The sequence below is a fragment of the Myripristis murdjan genome, chromosome 18 (assembly GCF_902150065.1).
Source record: "Myripristis murdjan chromosome 18, fMyrMur1.1, whole genome shotgun sequence".
In the NCBI taxonomy this organism is placed as follows: domain Eukaryota; kingdom Metazoa; phylum Chordata; class Actinopteri; order Holocentriformes; family Holocentridae; genus Myripristis; species Myripristis murdjan.
In genome coordinates this window covers 16,882,861-16,896,430 of record NC_043997.1, presented here as the reverse complement: position 1 = coordinate 16,896,430, position 13,570 = coordinate 16,882,861, and the positions used below count along the sequence as shown (strand labels likewise).

The window sequence follows — 13,570 nt, the reverse complement described above, 5'->3', positions numbered from 1 at the left end:
TCATATTGCTATAACTCACTGTAATTGAATGCTTTTTTGTACTTCCTGACTCCACTTTCAACTCATCTCACTGTAAAATATTATCTTGTAAAATATTACTTTGACTGAATGCTGATGGTTCTCTTAAGTCGAGTAGCCTTTTTTTTTTTTTTTTGGAAGAGTAGTTAATCCTCCTACAAATGTGTGGCCTGTGACAAATATTAACACTTGCCTTGCTTGATGTTGGTGCAGCAGCCACAAATGACTGTAAAGATGGAGCACTGCACTGCTGGAATAAAACATCTTTCACCAACTTTCCAGCCTGTGAAAGTAGCCGTTGGCAGTATGCTTCAAAAGTCATAACTCACCACTGTTCATTATGTGTCCAAAAACACACCAGGAAGCAACAGTTTATCATAAATCAAAATGAATACAAATATATGATTTGGGAGCAGAAACAACCGAGGCAAGAATCCATTCTTGGGAGCTGTGTTTTTGGTGGAACACAGCCCCTTCTTGTTTCTGTGTCTCACGTGCCTATGGCAGCACAAGTAGCCTAGAGGTTTTTGGTGCTCACAAGGAGAAAGGTGGGGGTGGAGGAGCTGGTGCTGGAGCAGGGGAGCAGAAACCTGAGAGGTCAAATGACTTGAAATATGATTTGTTATATGTGTGCATGAGCCTTGGAATCTTAATAACAAGAGAAATGATTGTGGGTCTTTTTTTTTTTTTTTTTTTTTTTTTTTTTTTTTTATCAATACACTGAAACCGACAAAGTATTCACAGATACAGAGTCAGATTTGAAGTAATGACAAAGGAAAAAAGTACACTAACTGTAGTAAATGCTGTAAGCAAAAACCCATATTTTATTGCTAAAGTAAAATGAAGAAATCTGAGTCAAATTTGATTATTTAAGTGGTATGAGAAACACCTGTTAGTGTGCCAAGGCCCCCATTTTATTATAGGCTTTCACCTCATAGCAAATTGATTTTCGTAGTGCTCATGAGGTGTGTTTGAAGGTTGTATAGGACCAATCAATTAATCATAAATAATTTTGCAAGTAGTTTTTCCATTTGAGAAATCACAATTTCGCCAGCTTCAGCCCGTAACAAACCTCAAGTCTACTTAAGAAGAATAACAGTGTGCATGACTGAATCACACTCCCCTGCCTGATTTCCTTCCATGTCCAGCAGGAAATATGATGTTATGTGATGGGATCACGCGGCAGTCAGAAATCTGGGTAGTCATGCGCTAATCCGGTATTTAATGTTGGAGGCTCACTGGTGCGGGGCAATTAGAAGCAGGGGTCTGGGCGCTTGGGAGGGGATGTTTTGCATCCACTGAGAAAGTTAGGGCTGTGGTGTTGAAGTGATGGGATTTTGAACTTGATTAAGTGCACAGTTGCAGACGAGGTACTGATTTGGAAGTGGGACAGTAGTGGCGCAGAGTTGATTTGGAATCAGCCGCACCCGTGCGTAAATTTGGCAACTTGTTTTTGGATATGTGGAAGTGCGGCTTTTTGGTGCTTTTTGGCGCGGTGGCAGTGAGCGCCCAGTTCCCCAGGGAGTGTGTGACACCAGAGGGACTCAGGAGCGGAGAGTGCTGTCCGTCTCCCTCCGGCCTGGCCACCGACCAGTGCGGCTTCAGCTCGGGACGCGGACAGTGTGTGTCCATAACGGCGGACACCCGCCCGCACGGCCCGCAGTACCCCCACGACGGACGGGACGATCGGGAACGATGGCCTGTCCGGTTCTTCAATCGCACCTGCAGATGTAATGGAAATTTCAGCGGCTACAACTGCGGCCGCTGCAGACACGGATGGACTGGAGCCAACTGTGACCAGCAGGTCCCTGTTGGTAAGTGCGCCTTCTATTATGCAATTTTATTTCTGATGGACTAATGAAAACGTCAGCTTTGGTTATCAAATGTTACCAAGTGCCTTAAGAAAACCCGCATAGGAAAATGGCAAGAAATCAGCCGGTTACGCATTATTATAATTTCATCTTTTGTTCTGTCATTAAAACTGAGCCCTCAATAACGCATGATTGGTTGAGTTAATCCCATTTTCTCCGGTAATCCCCCAGTAAGGAGAAACGTGATGCTGCTCAGTGCTGAGGAGAAGAGGGCGTTCGTGAACGCGCTCGATCAAGCCAAGCGCACGGTGCACCCGGACCTGGTGATCGCTACGCGGCGCTATCCGGAAATCTTCGGGCCGGATGGCAACACCGTGCAATTTGAAAATATCACCATATACAACTACTTCGTGTGGTCCCACTACTACTCAGTCAGTAAGACCTTCCTGGGTGCGGGGCAGGCCAGTTTCGGCGGAGTGGACTTCTCGCACGAGGGGCCCGGCTTTGTCACGTGGCACAGGTACCACCTGATCCAGCTGGAGCGCGACATGCAGGTGAGGCCACTGTGGAAACAATTATATCAACTTTTCCAAAGAGAACACGTTTTAATAAGCTGAGAAGAAGCGCAGTATGTGTCAGATCACAAACACCAAAGTTTTAGCCTCCCAGGATCAAACTTATTTATGAAGTTCTATGAGATCAGCGCACTTTAACACCATATCACTACCCAATGGTTTTCCCCCTGCATATTTCTTGTATTTAATCATCTGCCCTAACAGCTTCACAGGCAAAGAAATCATAATTGACAATATAAATTCATACAATAACAAGCAAGAACCGCACAAAATGTTTTTTTATGCGTTTTACAAGCTCAGATTTAATCAGCTCATATTAGCCATTTCTGGCTTCTCTTCTTACTGACATAGGCTACTGTTTATTGCATTTAAAATAAGTATAGCTCCTAAAATGATTATTTCTACAAATGGTATTGAACAACCACATTTCCTGTCTTGCAGATTTCATTCTGTTAATTAATAGATGGATCGCTTCCAATACTTGAACAAAACACATGGTGCATACACTTTATGGACACTTTGACATCATAACTGTTGGCAGCACTTTGAAATATGGCTCATCTGTGTGTAAAGTCTCAAACACTCTGAGTTGTAACTACACTTTCAGTCTATCAGCTACAGAAAATGTTTACTGCTTACATCTCAGGCCAAAATCTCTATTCTCTGCATTCTAGTTTAGCCATTCACCAAGAGTGATTTAAGTGTCATGTTATTTTGAATGACCAGGATATGCTGGGAGACCCATCCTTTGCGCTGCCGTACTGGAACTTTGCCATTGGTGGAAGCACATGTGACATCTGTACAGATGACCTGATGGGAGCCAGGAGCTCCTTTGACGCAAATGGCCTGAGCTCCAACTCTATCTTCGCCCAGTGGAGGGTCGTCTGTGAGGGTGTGGAGGACTATGACACACTGGGAACCATCTGCAACAGTAAGACCATTGCTTTTGCTTTATTTTCTTTTTCTGATTTTACAGTGAGCCTCCATGGAGTTTCACCAGGAATACCAACACTTGACATAAACATGAGGCATGAAAAATCAGATAAAGTCATTCCCTCTCCATATACACTTTAATACACAGAAAGCAGTTCGAGATGCTGCCAGTTATATAAATATTTCTCAGAGGCAGAGCTGCTCTGAGGCATAAATAAGATAATCTCATTGGTTGATTTGGGCCTAAGTGGGCGGGGCCAAAACCACACTAGAGCCTGAAGCCCAGTGAATAAAGTGAAAGGTAACACGTGATATAGGCTTGTTAGTAGTCTGAAGTCTAGCCCTCTTTTACTGATAAACCAGTCTAGCCATTATCTAGGTTATCTGGTTTACTGTTATCCTTCAGAGATCATTTAAGACATCATCATGAATTAATGGCTCATTGCTGTTTCTTTTTTTTTTTTAATTTATATTTTGACCAAAGTTTTATTTTTGCTATTCAAAGTTACCAGTTATGTGGCTTGCACTCTGGAACAATGTTGTTCTTTGACTCTGCCCATTGAAATTTTACTCAACTGATAAGATGATTTCTGCATCCAGAGCTTTTTTGAAAGGTTTGTATGATCTAAAAACTCGAATCTACAAATGTTAAAGGATTTTCACTTTGCAAAATGCTGGCCAATGTAACAGGTGTGTGAAACAACATACAAAATATGGAGAGATAAAGGCATTGGCACATCGCTCTATTGTCGGTAAAAAGGCATTTTTAAAATGTAACATAGCACTCTGTCAAGCACATCCACTTCTCCAGCTCTTTGAGATGGATTTCTTTCCCCCATCTCCTCCCAGGCACCGAGACCTCTCCTATCAGGAGAAACCCAGCGGGAAACGTCAACAGGCCGATGGTCCAGCGCCTCCCTGAGCCCCAGGACATCGTTGACTGTCTGCAGGTTAACGCTTTTGACACGCCGCCTTACTACTCAACCTCCTCTGAGAGCTTCAGAAATACGATTGAAGGTGTGTGTGTTTGTTCATATGAGCGGTGAATTTATTGTATTTGTCTGGACTATACTGCATAGCATGTATAATATGCATATGCATTTGGCACTGGTCTACAGCCTGGAGCCAGATGGATGGAAGGATCTTGGCACTGGTCTGCACCAATTTATCACATATTCTAAGTCTCTCTATCACACTGCTTTTTCTTATAATTGCTGTTTGAATTCTGTGGGCAGGCTACAGCGCCCCCCAGGGGACTTATGACCCCGTGGTGAGGAGCCTCCACAACCTGGCCCATCTGTTCCTGAACGGGACAGGGGGACAGACTCACCTCTCCCCCAACGACCCCATCTTTGTCCTTCTCCACACATTCACTGATGCCATTTTTGATGAGTGGCTGAGGAGACACAACCCAGGTATTTCAAAACCAAATTTGACTTTCAAAACCACTGATTTCCCATCTGTTCCAATCAGTATTTGCTCAATGTAATTGCCTTTTTTTTTTTTTTTTTACCAAGCAAGTAGAGGCTGTTCGGCTAATGTTACTTTCCCATTGCTTTACAGAATCAGTGGTGTATCCCACAGAAAACGCCCCCATTGGCCACAACAGGGACTACAACATGGTGCCTTTCTGGCCGCCTGTGACCAACGCCGAAATGTTTTTGACAGCCCCCGAGAACCTTGGGTACTCCTATGAAGCTGAATGGCCAGGTAGGACTGCTTGTATTAGCGGCACAGTTTGTAATCATCCAATCCAATTTGAATACATCCGGATGACAGGCTAGTAACCGCTGACTTGTATCCCTCTAGGTCAACCTTTTACTCTGACTGAGATCATCACCATTGCGATTGTCGCTGCCCTCGTGGTCGTCGCAGTCATTTTCGCTGCCACCACATGCGCTGTGCGTGCCAAGTCGTACAAGATGGAGGGCCGCCAGCCTCTGCTCGGGGACCAGTACCAGCGCTACGACGATGACAAAAGCCAATCTGTCGTCTAGGATCTGTGTTCACACATCCGCCTCGGCTACATGCCTGTTATCTCTCTTTACTTTTGTACTGACACACAGCCACACAAGTTTGATAAAGCCCAAATCTGGAGTTTACACACATAATGCATATCAATAAGAACCATAATATACATTATAGTCATGTATGACGCAAGGTGCTGAAATCAAATAATCTTTTTTGCAACATTTATATCTCAGCATGACTAAAAATGCTGGTACATTTTATATTTATGTTTGAGGAAATGACTTGTGTGAACAATCAGGTTCAAAACAGTATATTTAAATCTTGCTTAGCAGTTATTAGCAGTCTTTTTGTCACGTGCCACATCAATCAATTTTATAAGGAGAAACATTTCCACAAAAATGAATTGTAGACTTAAAACGGCTTGCAAAGTGGTGTACCAAGGTCAAGCTTTTCCACAGGTAATCTATTATTGAGGTTATTTGAAAGAAATGACTTTATTCCAATAAAATGAGCATAAATGAAGCAGGTATTGGTGCGGCAGTGGTGCCACAGGTGGCACTGCACTCTGACTCTAGTCAGGCCTTGAACAGAAATTGGCATTCAACAATTTGAAATTGAGATTTCCACATAGTGTGTTTGATCCTGTCTTGTATCCTGTCCTGCAGGCTATTAGCCAAAATAAGGTGTTTTTAGTTTGTTGTATTGCTTATCATTGACTCCCAGAGTGCCTTAACATGGAAGAAAATAGATTCCAACAGGGACTGAAGATGTTATGTGAATTTGTAAACACATTTTAAAGCAATTCATTAACATGAAATAGGCTAGCACACACAAAAATTATATATATAAAAAATAACCTTATAATCTAGCAATCCTGCCTCTGCTTGAAGATTTCATGTTTTTATACTTTCTTTGAGTTTTTACAGTTTAGTTTAGATGCACAGTGACAAAACAGGCTATAAAGCTGTGACAAAATGAAAAAAATATGATATGCTACAATCCATGTAACAGCTAAAATTTGCAACCAAGGATACACAGGCTCTTGTGCACATACAGGTATATACAGCCACCCATCCACAAGCTGGAGCTGTGACACCCACAAGAGGGTGCAACAGTGCAGCCTCTGAAACTGCTCCACTCCTTCTGGAAGTCTGCATTTGTTGAGTGAATTAAAGTTTATGAACATGCTTTTTTACATTATGCATGTAGATTGTTATGATCTGAGAGGGCTTAGCTGTTTGCAAATTAAATCTAAAACGGGGAGAATCAATCCTGGATGACAAGAAGGAATGAAGCTGTAGGCGCCCGGTGACACTGACACTTGAGGCTGCGGTGCTGTGAACTCGGTGAACTACGCATTCCTGCGACGCACAGTCGATAGACAAACTTTATGTAAATGCCTGGGTTATTTGCCTGCCCTGTTTTCACATTTATACATTTACCAAACGCTGTTGGGTCTGGACGCACATGATTTGATGACTGGATTAAACTTTTTGTCTCCAATTGCTGTGGTTTCTGCTGCTTTTGCACCGATTTCGCGCAGCGATGTTGAAGTGACAAAAACACATTTCGATACCTGTGTTATGTTGCAAATGTACGTCGATGTTAAAAATCTATACTGATTTTGCTTGTCTTTGCAGAAATACATAAGCCATGGAATATATTCAAATGTACCGCGTCAGAATTTATTATGGAAGAATATATCACCTCTAAAATATTCAGTCATATCAAAGAGTATACATCCCAAAATGAATTATTTATTCAAACACTAATTTTAAAACATAGATTTTTCATCTCAGGATAGATTATGCACACTGTACACTCAGCTTTATTATAATTAGATCGAGTTATTCATAGGCTACGTCAGACTCTGTTGAGTAAACTGTGTGGCCTGTTGGCCGCGCCCTCTGTGGCATATGGTGGCGCATAACTTCCCATAAATATTCCACTTTATTAATCTTTATGAGTCTAGCCTTTTGCCCAGTGAGTGAACCCTACTGTTCACATTTGTCTCCCAGGTGGCTTAAGGGGGAGGCAAATGTTGTGCAGCAGCCGGCCGGTCACACCTCACCTGTGTGGTGTCTGGTTTCAGAGGAGAAGCTCCTCTTGGGAGGGTCCAAGCGGAGCACGTTGTCATTAAAGTGTCTGTCCCATCTGCTGGCCATGCACACGCTACAGTGCGATGGGAGGTGTAGCTCAAACACAGGCGTTGGTTGCTGTGGACAAGTATTTGTAGGTAAAACTCTTGACCTGAACTTTTTTTTTTTTGTCGGAGTGCTGGCAGCAGTGAGAGGAGTTTGTGTTTTTGTTCCTGCTCCTCTTCACTGCCTCGTCTTCTTGCTCGGTTACTTTGAAACTCCCAGGATACACAGTCTCCGTCCGTCCTCTCTCCACCGAGTCACTGGGACTATTTCCGAGGTCGGGGCCCCGCTAATTTGCCGTTGTGTCTCCTCCAAGTCCCGCAGTGAACACGTATAATTTCCACCGCCACTTTAAACATGGACGAGGACAGCGCCGTGCCCGATTTTAAGGATATCGAGATAAAGCTGGGGCGCAAAGTCCCTGAAAGTCTCATCCGCTCTCTCGTGGGGGGGAAACACCACGACAAGCACGAGAAGTCGGCGGCGCCGCACTGCGTGAAGAACCGAGCCAACTCCGCCGACCTGAAAAGACTGGAGAGCAAAATGATGTTCCTCAAGCAAGAAATGGTGAGTTTTTGTCTTGTTCTTTAATTGAACGAGGAGTTCAAGTTAAGGTTAGCGTGTGCTGTAGCTAGTTTAGTTTGTTTGTTTTTTGTTGTTTTTTCCCTCTCAAAGAAGCTGCCAATATTGGTCTCCGAGTGAGCCATACGTCCAAGTCTACAGCCCATATGGCGGACGAGGCACAGCCAAGAAACTGTGGCAAAGACCCATGTTTATGTTCATTTTAGCCTTCTATTCAAAGTTCACCGACTTGTAATTGCAAGGGAGGTCACTTTGCCCCATGGAGGGACTTTCTTCTCCTGTTGAAGCCACAAATACACACACACACACACACACACACACACACACACACACACACACAGGCTAGCTGTCGTTATTATTTACTAGAGGTTTATTTTTGGTGAATGCTGTTTGAATTGATATTTCAGGGGCTGCTGTGGTGCGTTCAGGGCAGCCCAGTGCGGCGTGCACACAGGAAATTCCTGCGCTCCGTCAGTGCAAAACAGGTCTTTGTATCAACATGTGATTAAGTGTAAAAAAGCGCTGATAAAGTGTCGTGGCTCGTTCTCCTAGAAAGTCTTGTGAAACCGCCCAGTTGGTGAGAGCCATTCACACCTGTTCACCACACTATTCAATGCGAAGAGCTGTGGTTGCGTTCACACAGTGGCTGAAAGTGACCCAAATCTGATTTTTTTTTCTCAGATCTGATCTGTGAGCCCACATGCTCACATACATGTTAATAGAGAATGTCATCAATACCTCCATCATCACAGTGAAGAAAATAGAGGCGCAGACACTCAGTTGTTGAATTGTTTGCTATGGTAACAGTGGTGTGGTGGCAGGCTGCGGGCATGAAGGCATCTTCCCATATATCTATTAAATCTCTCCTTGTCATCGTTGCTGCTGTCCTCAATGTTGTGTCTTGTCCACCACTGCTGAAAATGAATGAATAATGGCGCTCTGACAGAGATGTGAGCGTGCTCAGTGAAAAAAACAAAACATGAATTCTGGTGTGAGCATTCATACAGCTGTCAAGTCAGCAGGAATCGGAAACATATCTGATTTCAGACCACATATGAAAGTGGCATGAGTCAGAATTGAAAATTAAAAAAAAGAAAAAGAAAAAGAAATCAGATCTGCACCACTTTTTACTGGCTGTCTGAATGTAGCCTGTGCTGTCCAGTCGTCCTCACCTCAGCGAGTGGCCCTCTCTCCCTTGTGATTCACACTAATCAAACTAATTCGGCCTACTTACCCACCCATTCATCATTATATGGCTTTATTTTCTAACACATGCTGTTAAAAATTCTACTGATTTTTTTGCACAGCACACTTGCTTTGAAGCCATATTAGCCCTTCTCAAGTCTAAAGGTCACGGAGGGTATTAGGATTCCCGAGCAGATGGCCGAGGTGACCGAGTTTTGCAGACTACAGTTGGCCTGCGTATCGTGACCTGACTTGTTAAGGACAACTGCTGTCGTCGGACTGAGCCTCCGTCCATGTGCTTCATTTTATATTGATGCCTTTGTGTCATCTATAATGCAAACTATAACACCATGCTTCTTTGTTCAACTAACATTTTTCCAGCCTTTCAACATTTATATCATGCTGAAATTGAATCTTTTCCATCTTGAAAAATCCCTGTCATTGAGAATAATTCCATCAGTGGCGTCCTGTTGCCACACATTGTTGATGTCTAATTTGGGCCATCTTGGTCTTTTATGCGGCCGTCACTCCTTAACCTACAGCTTAATCTCTAATCCAATCAGACAGCTCTTCTGTGGTGTGCCTTGTCAGGTTTGGCCCACTACCAGACATTCACACCCATGTCATATGCCACACCGTAATGGCGGCAGTGTTGTGTTTTGCTTGAAAGTGGTTGCAGCGTATCAAATGAGCAAATGAACCCTGACTAGCTCTATTCAGCAGGTTAGTGCAGCCCATGTCGGGCCAAACTTTATTGGCTTCATATGATGACCAAAACATCTCATCTTGTAAGTTCAGTAACACAACCCAGTACACAAAATATAATCATCCTGTGATATCCACCCACTGGTTCAATCTTATTAATTCGCGATGGCTGTTGGGAGTGAAATTCCAATATAGCTCCATCTGCTTGGCTTGCACTTGTGCATAAAGCGGGTGGCTGTACTCACAAAGCAAACACACTACCGGCATTATGAGCTAAATAGAGGCTGGGTGCAAATCCACTCCCAAGAAAGGCTGTTTTATCAAGCCAGCTGTCTGGAACATTGTTTCAGTCCTGTCTGCCCCCATCTGGCTTAATTCGTTTTGACTGCGGTTGGCTCTTACCACTGTCCATTTACACATTTCACTGGGTGTTTGTCACCAGCTAGAGGCAGGGGGAATCCTTTTGAGTGACACCACAGGCTGCTGACCACTTCCATCCCCAATCAATGGCATGGTTGTCATGCAAGGGAGTTAAATCAATGGCCATACTGTGTATGGTAGGCTTATTATTCAGTATCCTGCAAACTCTATAAGTACACATCCTTTTCCGGTGCCATGTAATAGTCTTTTTTTCCACAAGAAAGTCTAATAGTATAAATAAAAAGATCAAATGGCGCACTATCCATTAGAGGGAAATGGAAACAGATGTTTCTGTTAATAAATAGCAAAGACACATTTTGTGTGTTAAAGGGGAATTTACTATTGCTGTTTGTGCTGTGCCTGCAATGGGAATAAGAATCATTATCTTTTTATTAATGCCTTATCTTACACATACTTGTTGATTAAAAATGGACCATTACATCAGTATCGGCTGATATTAGGTTTAAAAAGCTAGCCTATATCAGTATCAATTGTGAAACTGGCACCTGTTACCTTTTTCTAGCAGAATCAATTAGCACAACTGGAAAATTAGCAACAGTTAAGAACTAACATGGCCATTTATTTAAAAACAAGGCTTGGGGATCTGAAAACAGACCTGTCTGAAAAGCTGAGCCTGTTTTGCACCTGTATTTTTATTACAGTTATTACAGGTGTGAATATATTGGATCTTGGTATCAGCTGTGTTATATGTTGAATCACCCTCATGTGCCCCGTACTGATGTGACTCCTCTCCCTCCAACACCCAGGCACACCTGCGAGCCATCGACGTGAAGCTGATGCAGCAGCTCATGACGATCAACGAGGGCATCGAATCCATCCGCTGGATGATCGACGACAAAGGAGGTGTGGCCAGCCAGGACGGCAGCCTGACGGGCAGCTTGTACAGCCTATCAGATAGCCAGGACGGGGCTTCACTGCGGGGCAGTTTCAACAGCTTGAATGACGGCCAGAGTGACGGCCTGGACGGTATATCTGTAGGCAGTTATCTGGATACTCTAGCGGAGGACCTGCCAGACCAGCCCTCGCCCACGGACCTGGACCGTTTCGTGGATAAAAACGTTATCGACGGCGACACTTTCAGCAAATCGCCACTGAAACTCAGGGTGGAATCAGACGAATACTACTGCTTTGGATAACGATGATAAGCTCACAACAGTGATTGCAGAGACTACTGAGAAATTTTGTGAAGACAGATGTACAAAACATACATGTTCTTCACTTATCAAATTTACTTGGTTGACAGGATTTTCTTTTTTTTATTGTGAGTTTTCCTCATTCTCTGGTTTCTGATGTCATTTCATAGTGACACCCAAGTCGGTGGAAGTTGCTGAATGACTCGTATTACTCTTTAGCTTTCCTCGTTTTGTGAATTTAAAACACCTTATCAAACCATTGCCACCAAACACAAGGGAAAAAGTTACGTTTTTACGTCTTAATATTTTATCATGCAGATTAAACTGAAAAAAAGCTCCATTATGCACTAAATTTGTATTTATTGCTTATTTATTGTGAGGATATTCATACTGTTCTAGCTTAAAAACATTTAATGAAGAATGGGTTGATAAAAGCATCAATTTCAGGACTAATTCAGCATCAAAGTTATGCATCCTAGTGGGAAAGAGATTTCCTGCATGCTGGTCCTCTCTCGACACACACCAGTCCTGCAATGTAAACATCTGTGGAACTGCATGTTCCTTTGCACAGTGTGCTAAACTCGGCTTGGACTTTGTATGGGGTCAGCCAGAAATCATTTGATCTAAGTAATGGAGTAGACTAGGATTTAGCAGCCATTTGGAAAATTATAAATTTCATGCTGTGTGGTTTAAGAGGGCATAAACTCTTAAATGTGGCAAAAAAAGTGGTTTGTCCAAGTGTTACAGCAAGTGCAATTTGCTTCCATGCCAAATTTTGAGCACCATCTATATTTTGTTCAGCTTTTACGTTTTCATTGTAATGTTTTGACTGATGGCTTTTCTCAATGTAGAACATGTAGTTTTAACCACAAAAGAGATCCATTATTTTTTCCAAAGCACAAATACTTGATTGATTGAGTACCAAAGCAACTTGATTGTCTTACAGATAATTTAGGCCTTAGGCAACAGTTGTTAGTACCATATGGGAGATTTATTCCTCATGGACAGATGTCAAACACATGTTGGCTCATAGTGGGAACATTTTAAAGCTACTTCACTGTTGTCAAAATGTTTGACTGAAGTTTTAACAAGAGCTGTTTTGTTTTTATTATTTTAGCTTTAAACTCCATGTCGATTCATATGCCATGTGTGTTGTGTTACATGCTGCCTACTTTTCATTGTAAATATTGTTTTCCAAAGTTTCTGAAAGGCATGCTGGGGAAATGAAATAATATATTGCGATTCTCTTGGTTCTCTTTATTTCTAAAAACAACCACTCGCATGCAGTCTCCTAACTGACAGGTAATTGTATATTTTCGTGCCCAAAAACACATTTTTCTCCGACCTCATCACGGAATTGTAATGATACAGCACATGAACTTTGTGGTTCTTGCCTTTCTTGGTGCGTTTAAGCTCGAATAATCTTGTAATTATCAAGTCCCAACTTGTTGTGCCCCTGTGTAATGTAGCATGTCAAATTGCCCTCATTAACTTTGTTGCCCTACTTCACATGACTTTGAGCAAACACAAAACTAGGAAGATTAAGAATTCTAAATTCAGGAAACGATCATTTGTTTTGGCAGAAGAAGGCCATTTGGGATAATATTTAAGGGGCACAGCAAAAACCATCACAGATTAATTCTGTTACCGCACAAAGGCCCTGGAGTGTCTTTTATCTTTGTACATTGCTTGGCCCAAGTCAGTTAGAACAACACCCACCAAACACTAGGCAATAGGAACAGAAAATTGTCACACAGCATATTTTATTCTATGTTTGCATTTTTATTCATCTCATTGGCTGCTTTCTGTCTTTGCTGGCATAATTGAAGTTCCAGACAGGCAGTTTTAAAGGGAAAGTCATCACTGGAAAATTGCATTCCCAAGTGTCCATGGTCAGCAAATTATTAAGTACCAGTGGGGTGCACTTCACAAGTTCCTAGAGTTTTAATTTCTCGTGACCGTGGGCCTTGGCTGTAGAAATATTGCCTTGTTAGTTCAGTCGTGTTTTTGTCACTTGTTAATGGGATTGCCATTAAGCCCTCTCACCAGTGGTTCTCACCGCTTTTCAAATTTGC

The 13,570-nt window shown here is 42.5% G+C and overlaps 2 protein-coding genes across 2 annotated transcripts; both read left to right on the top strand.

The window, feature by feature from the left end:
* Positions 1 to 1,266: 1,266 nt before the first annotated feature.
* Positions 1,267 to 6,811, top strand: LOC115376365 (5,6-dihydroxyindole-2-carboxylic acid oxidase-like). Its single transcript, XM_030075904.1, has 7 exons — positions 1,267 to 1,832; positions 2,061 to 2,383; positions 3,131 to 3,335; positions 4,187 to 4,354; positions 4,573 to 4,752; positions 4,901 to 5,047; positions 5,147 to 6,811. The coding sequence occupies exons 1-7, from the start codon at positions 1,478 to 1,480 to the stop codon at positions 5,332 to 5,334; spliced, it is 1,566 nt and encodes a 521-aa protein (XP_029931764.1). The 5' UTR covers positions 1,267 to 1,477; the 3' UTR covers positions 5,335 to 6,811.
* A 525-nt stretch (positions 6,812 to 7,336) lies between these two features.
* Positions 7,337 to 12,737, top strand: lurap1l (leucine rich adaptor protein 1 like). Its single transcript, XM_030075905.1, has 2 exons — positions 7,337 to 8,016; positions 11,109 to 12,737. Exons 1-2 carry the CDS (start codon positions 7,807 to 7,809, stop codon positions 11,496 to 11,498), a joined length of 600 nt encoding a protein of 199 aa, XP_029931765.1. The 5' UTR covers positions 7,337 to 7,806; the 3' UTR covers positions 11,499 to 12,737.
* The last annotated feature ends 833 nt before the right edge of the window (positions 12,738 to 13,570 follow it).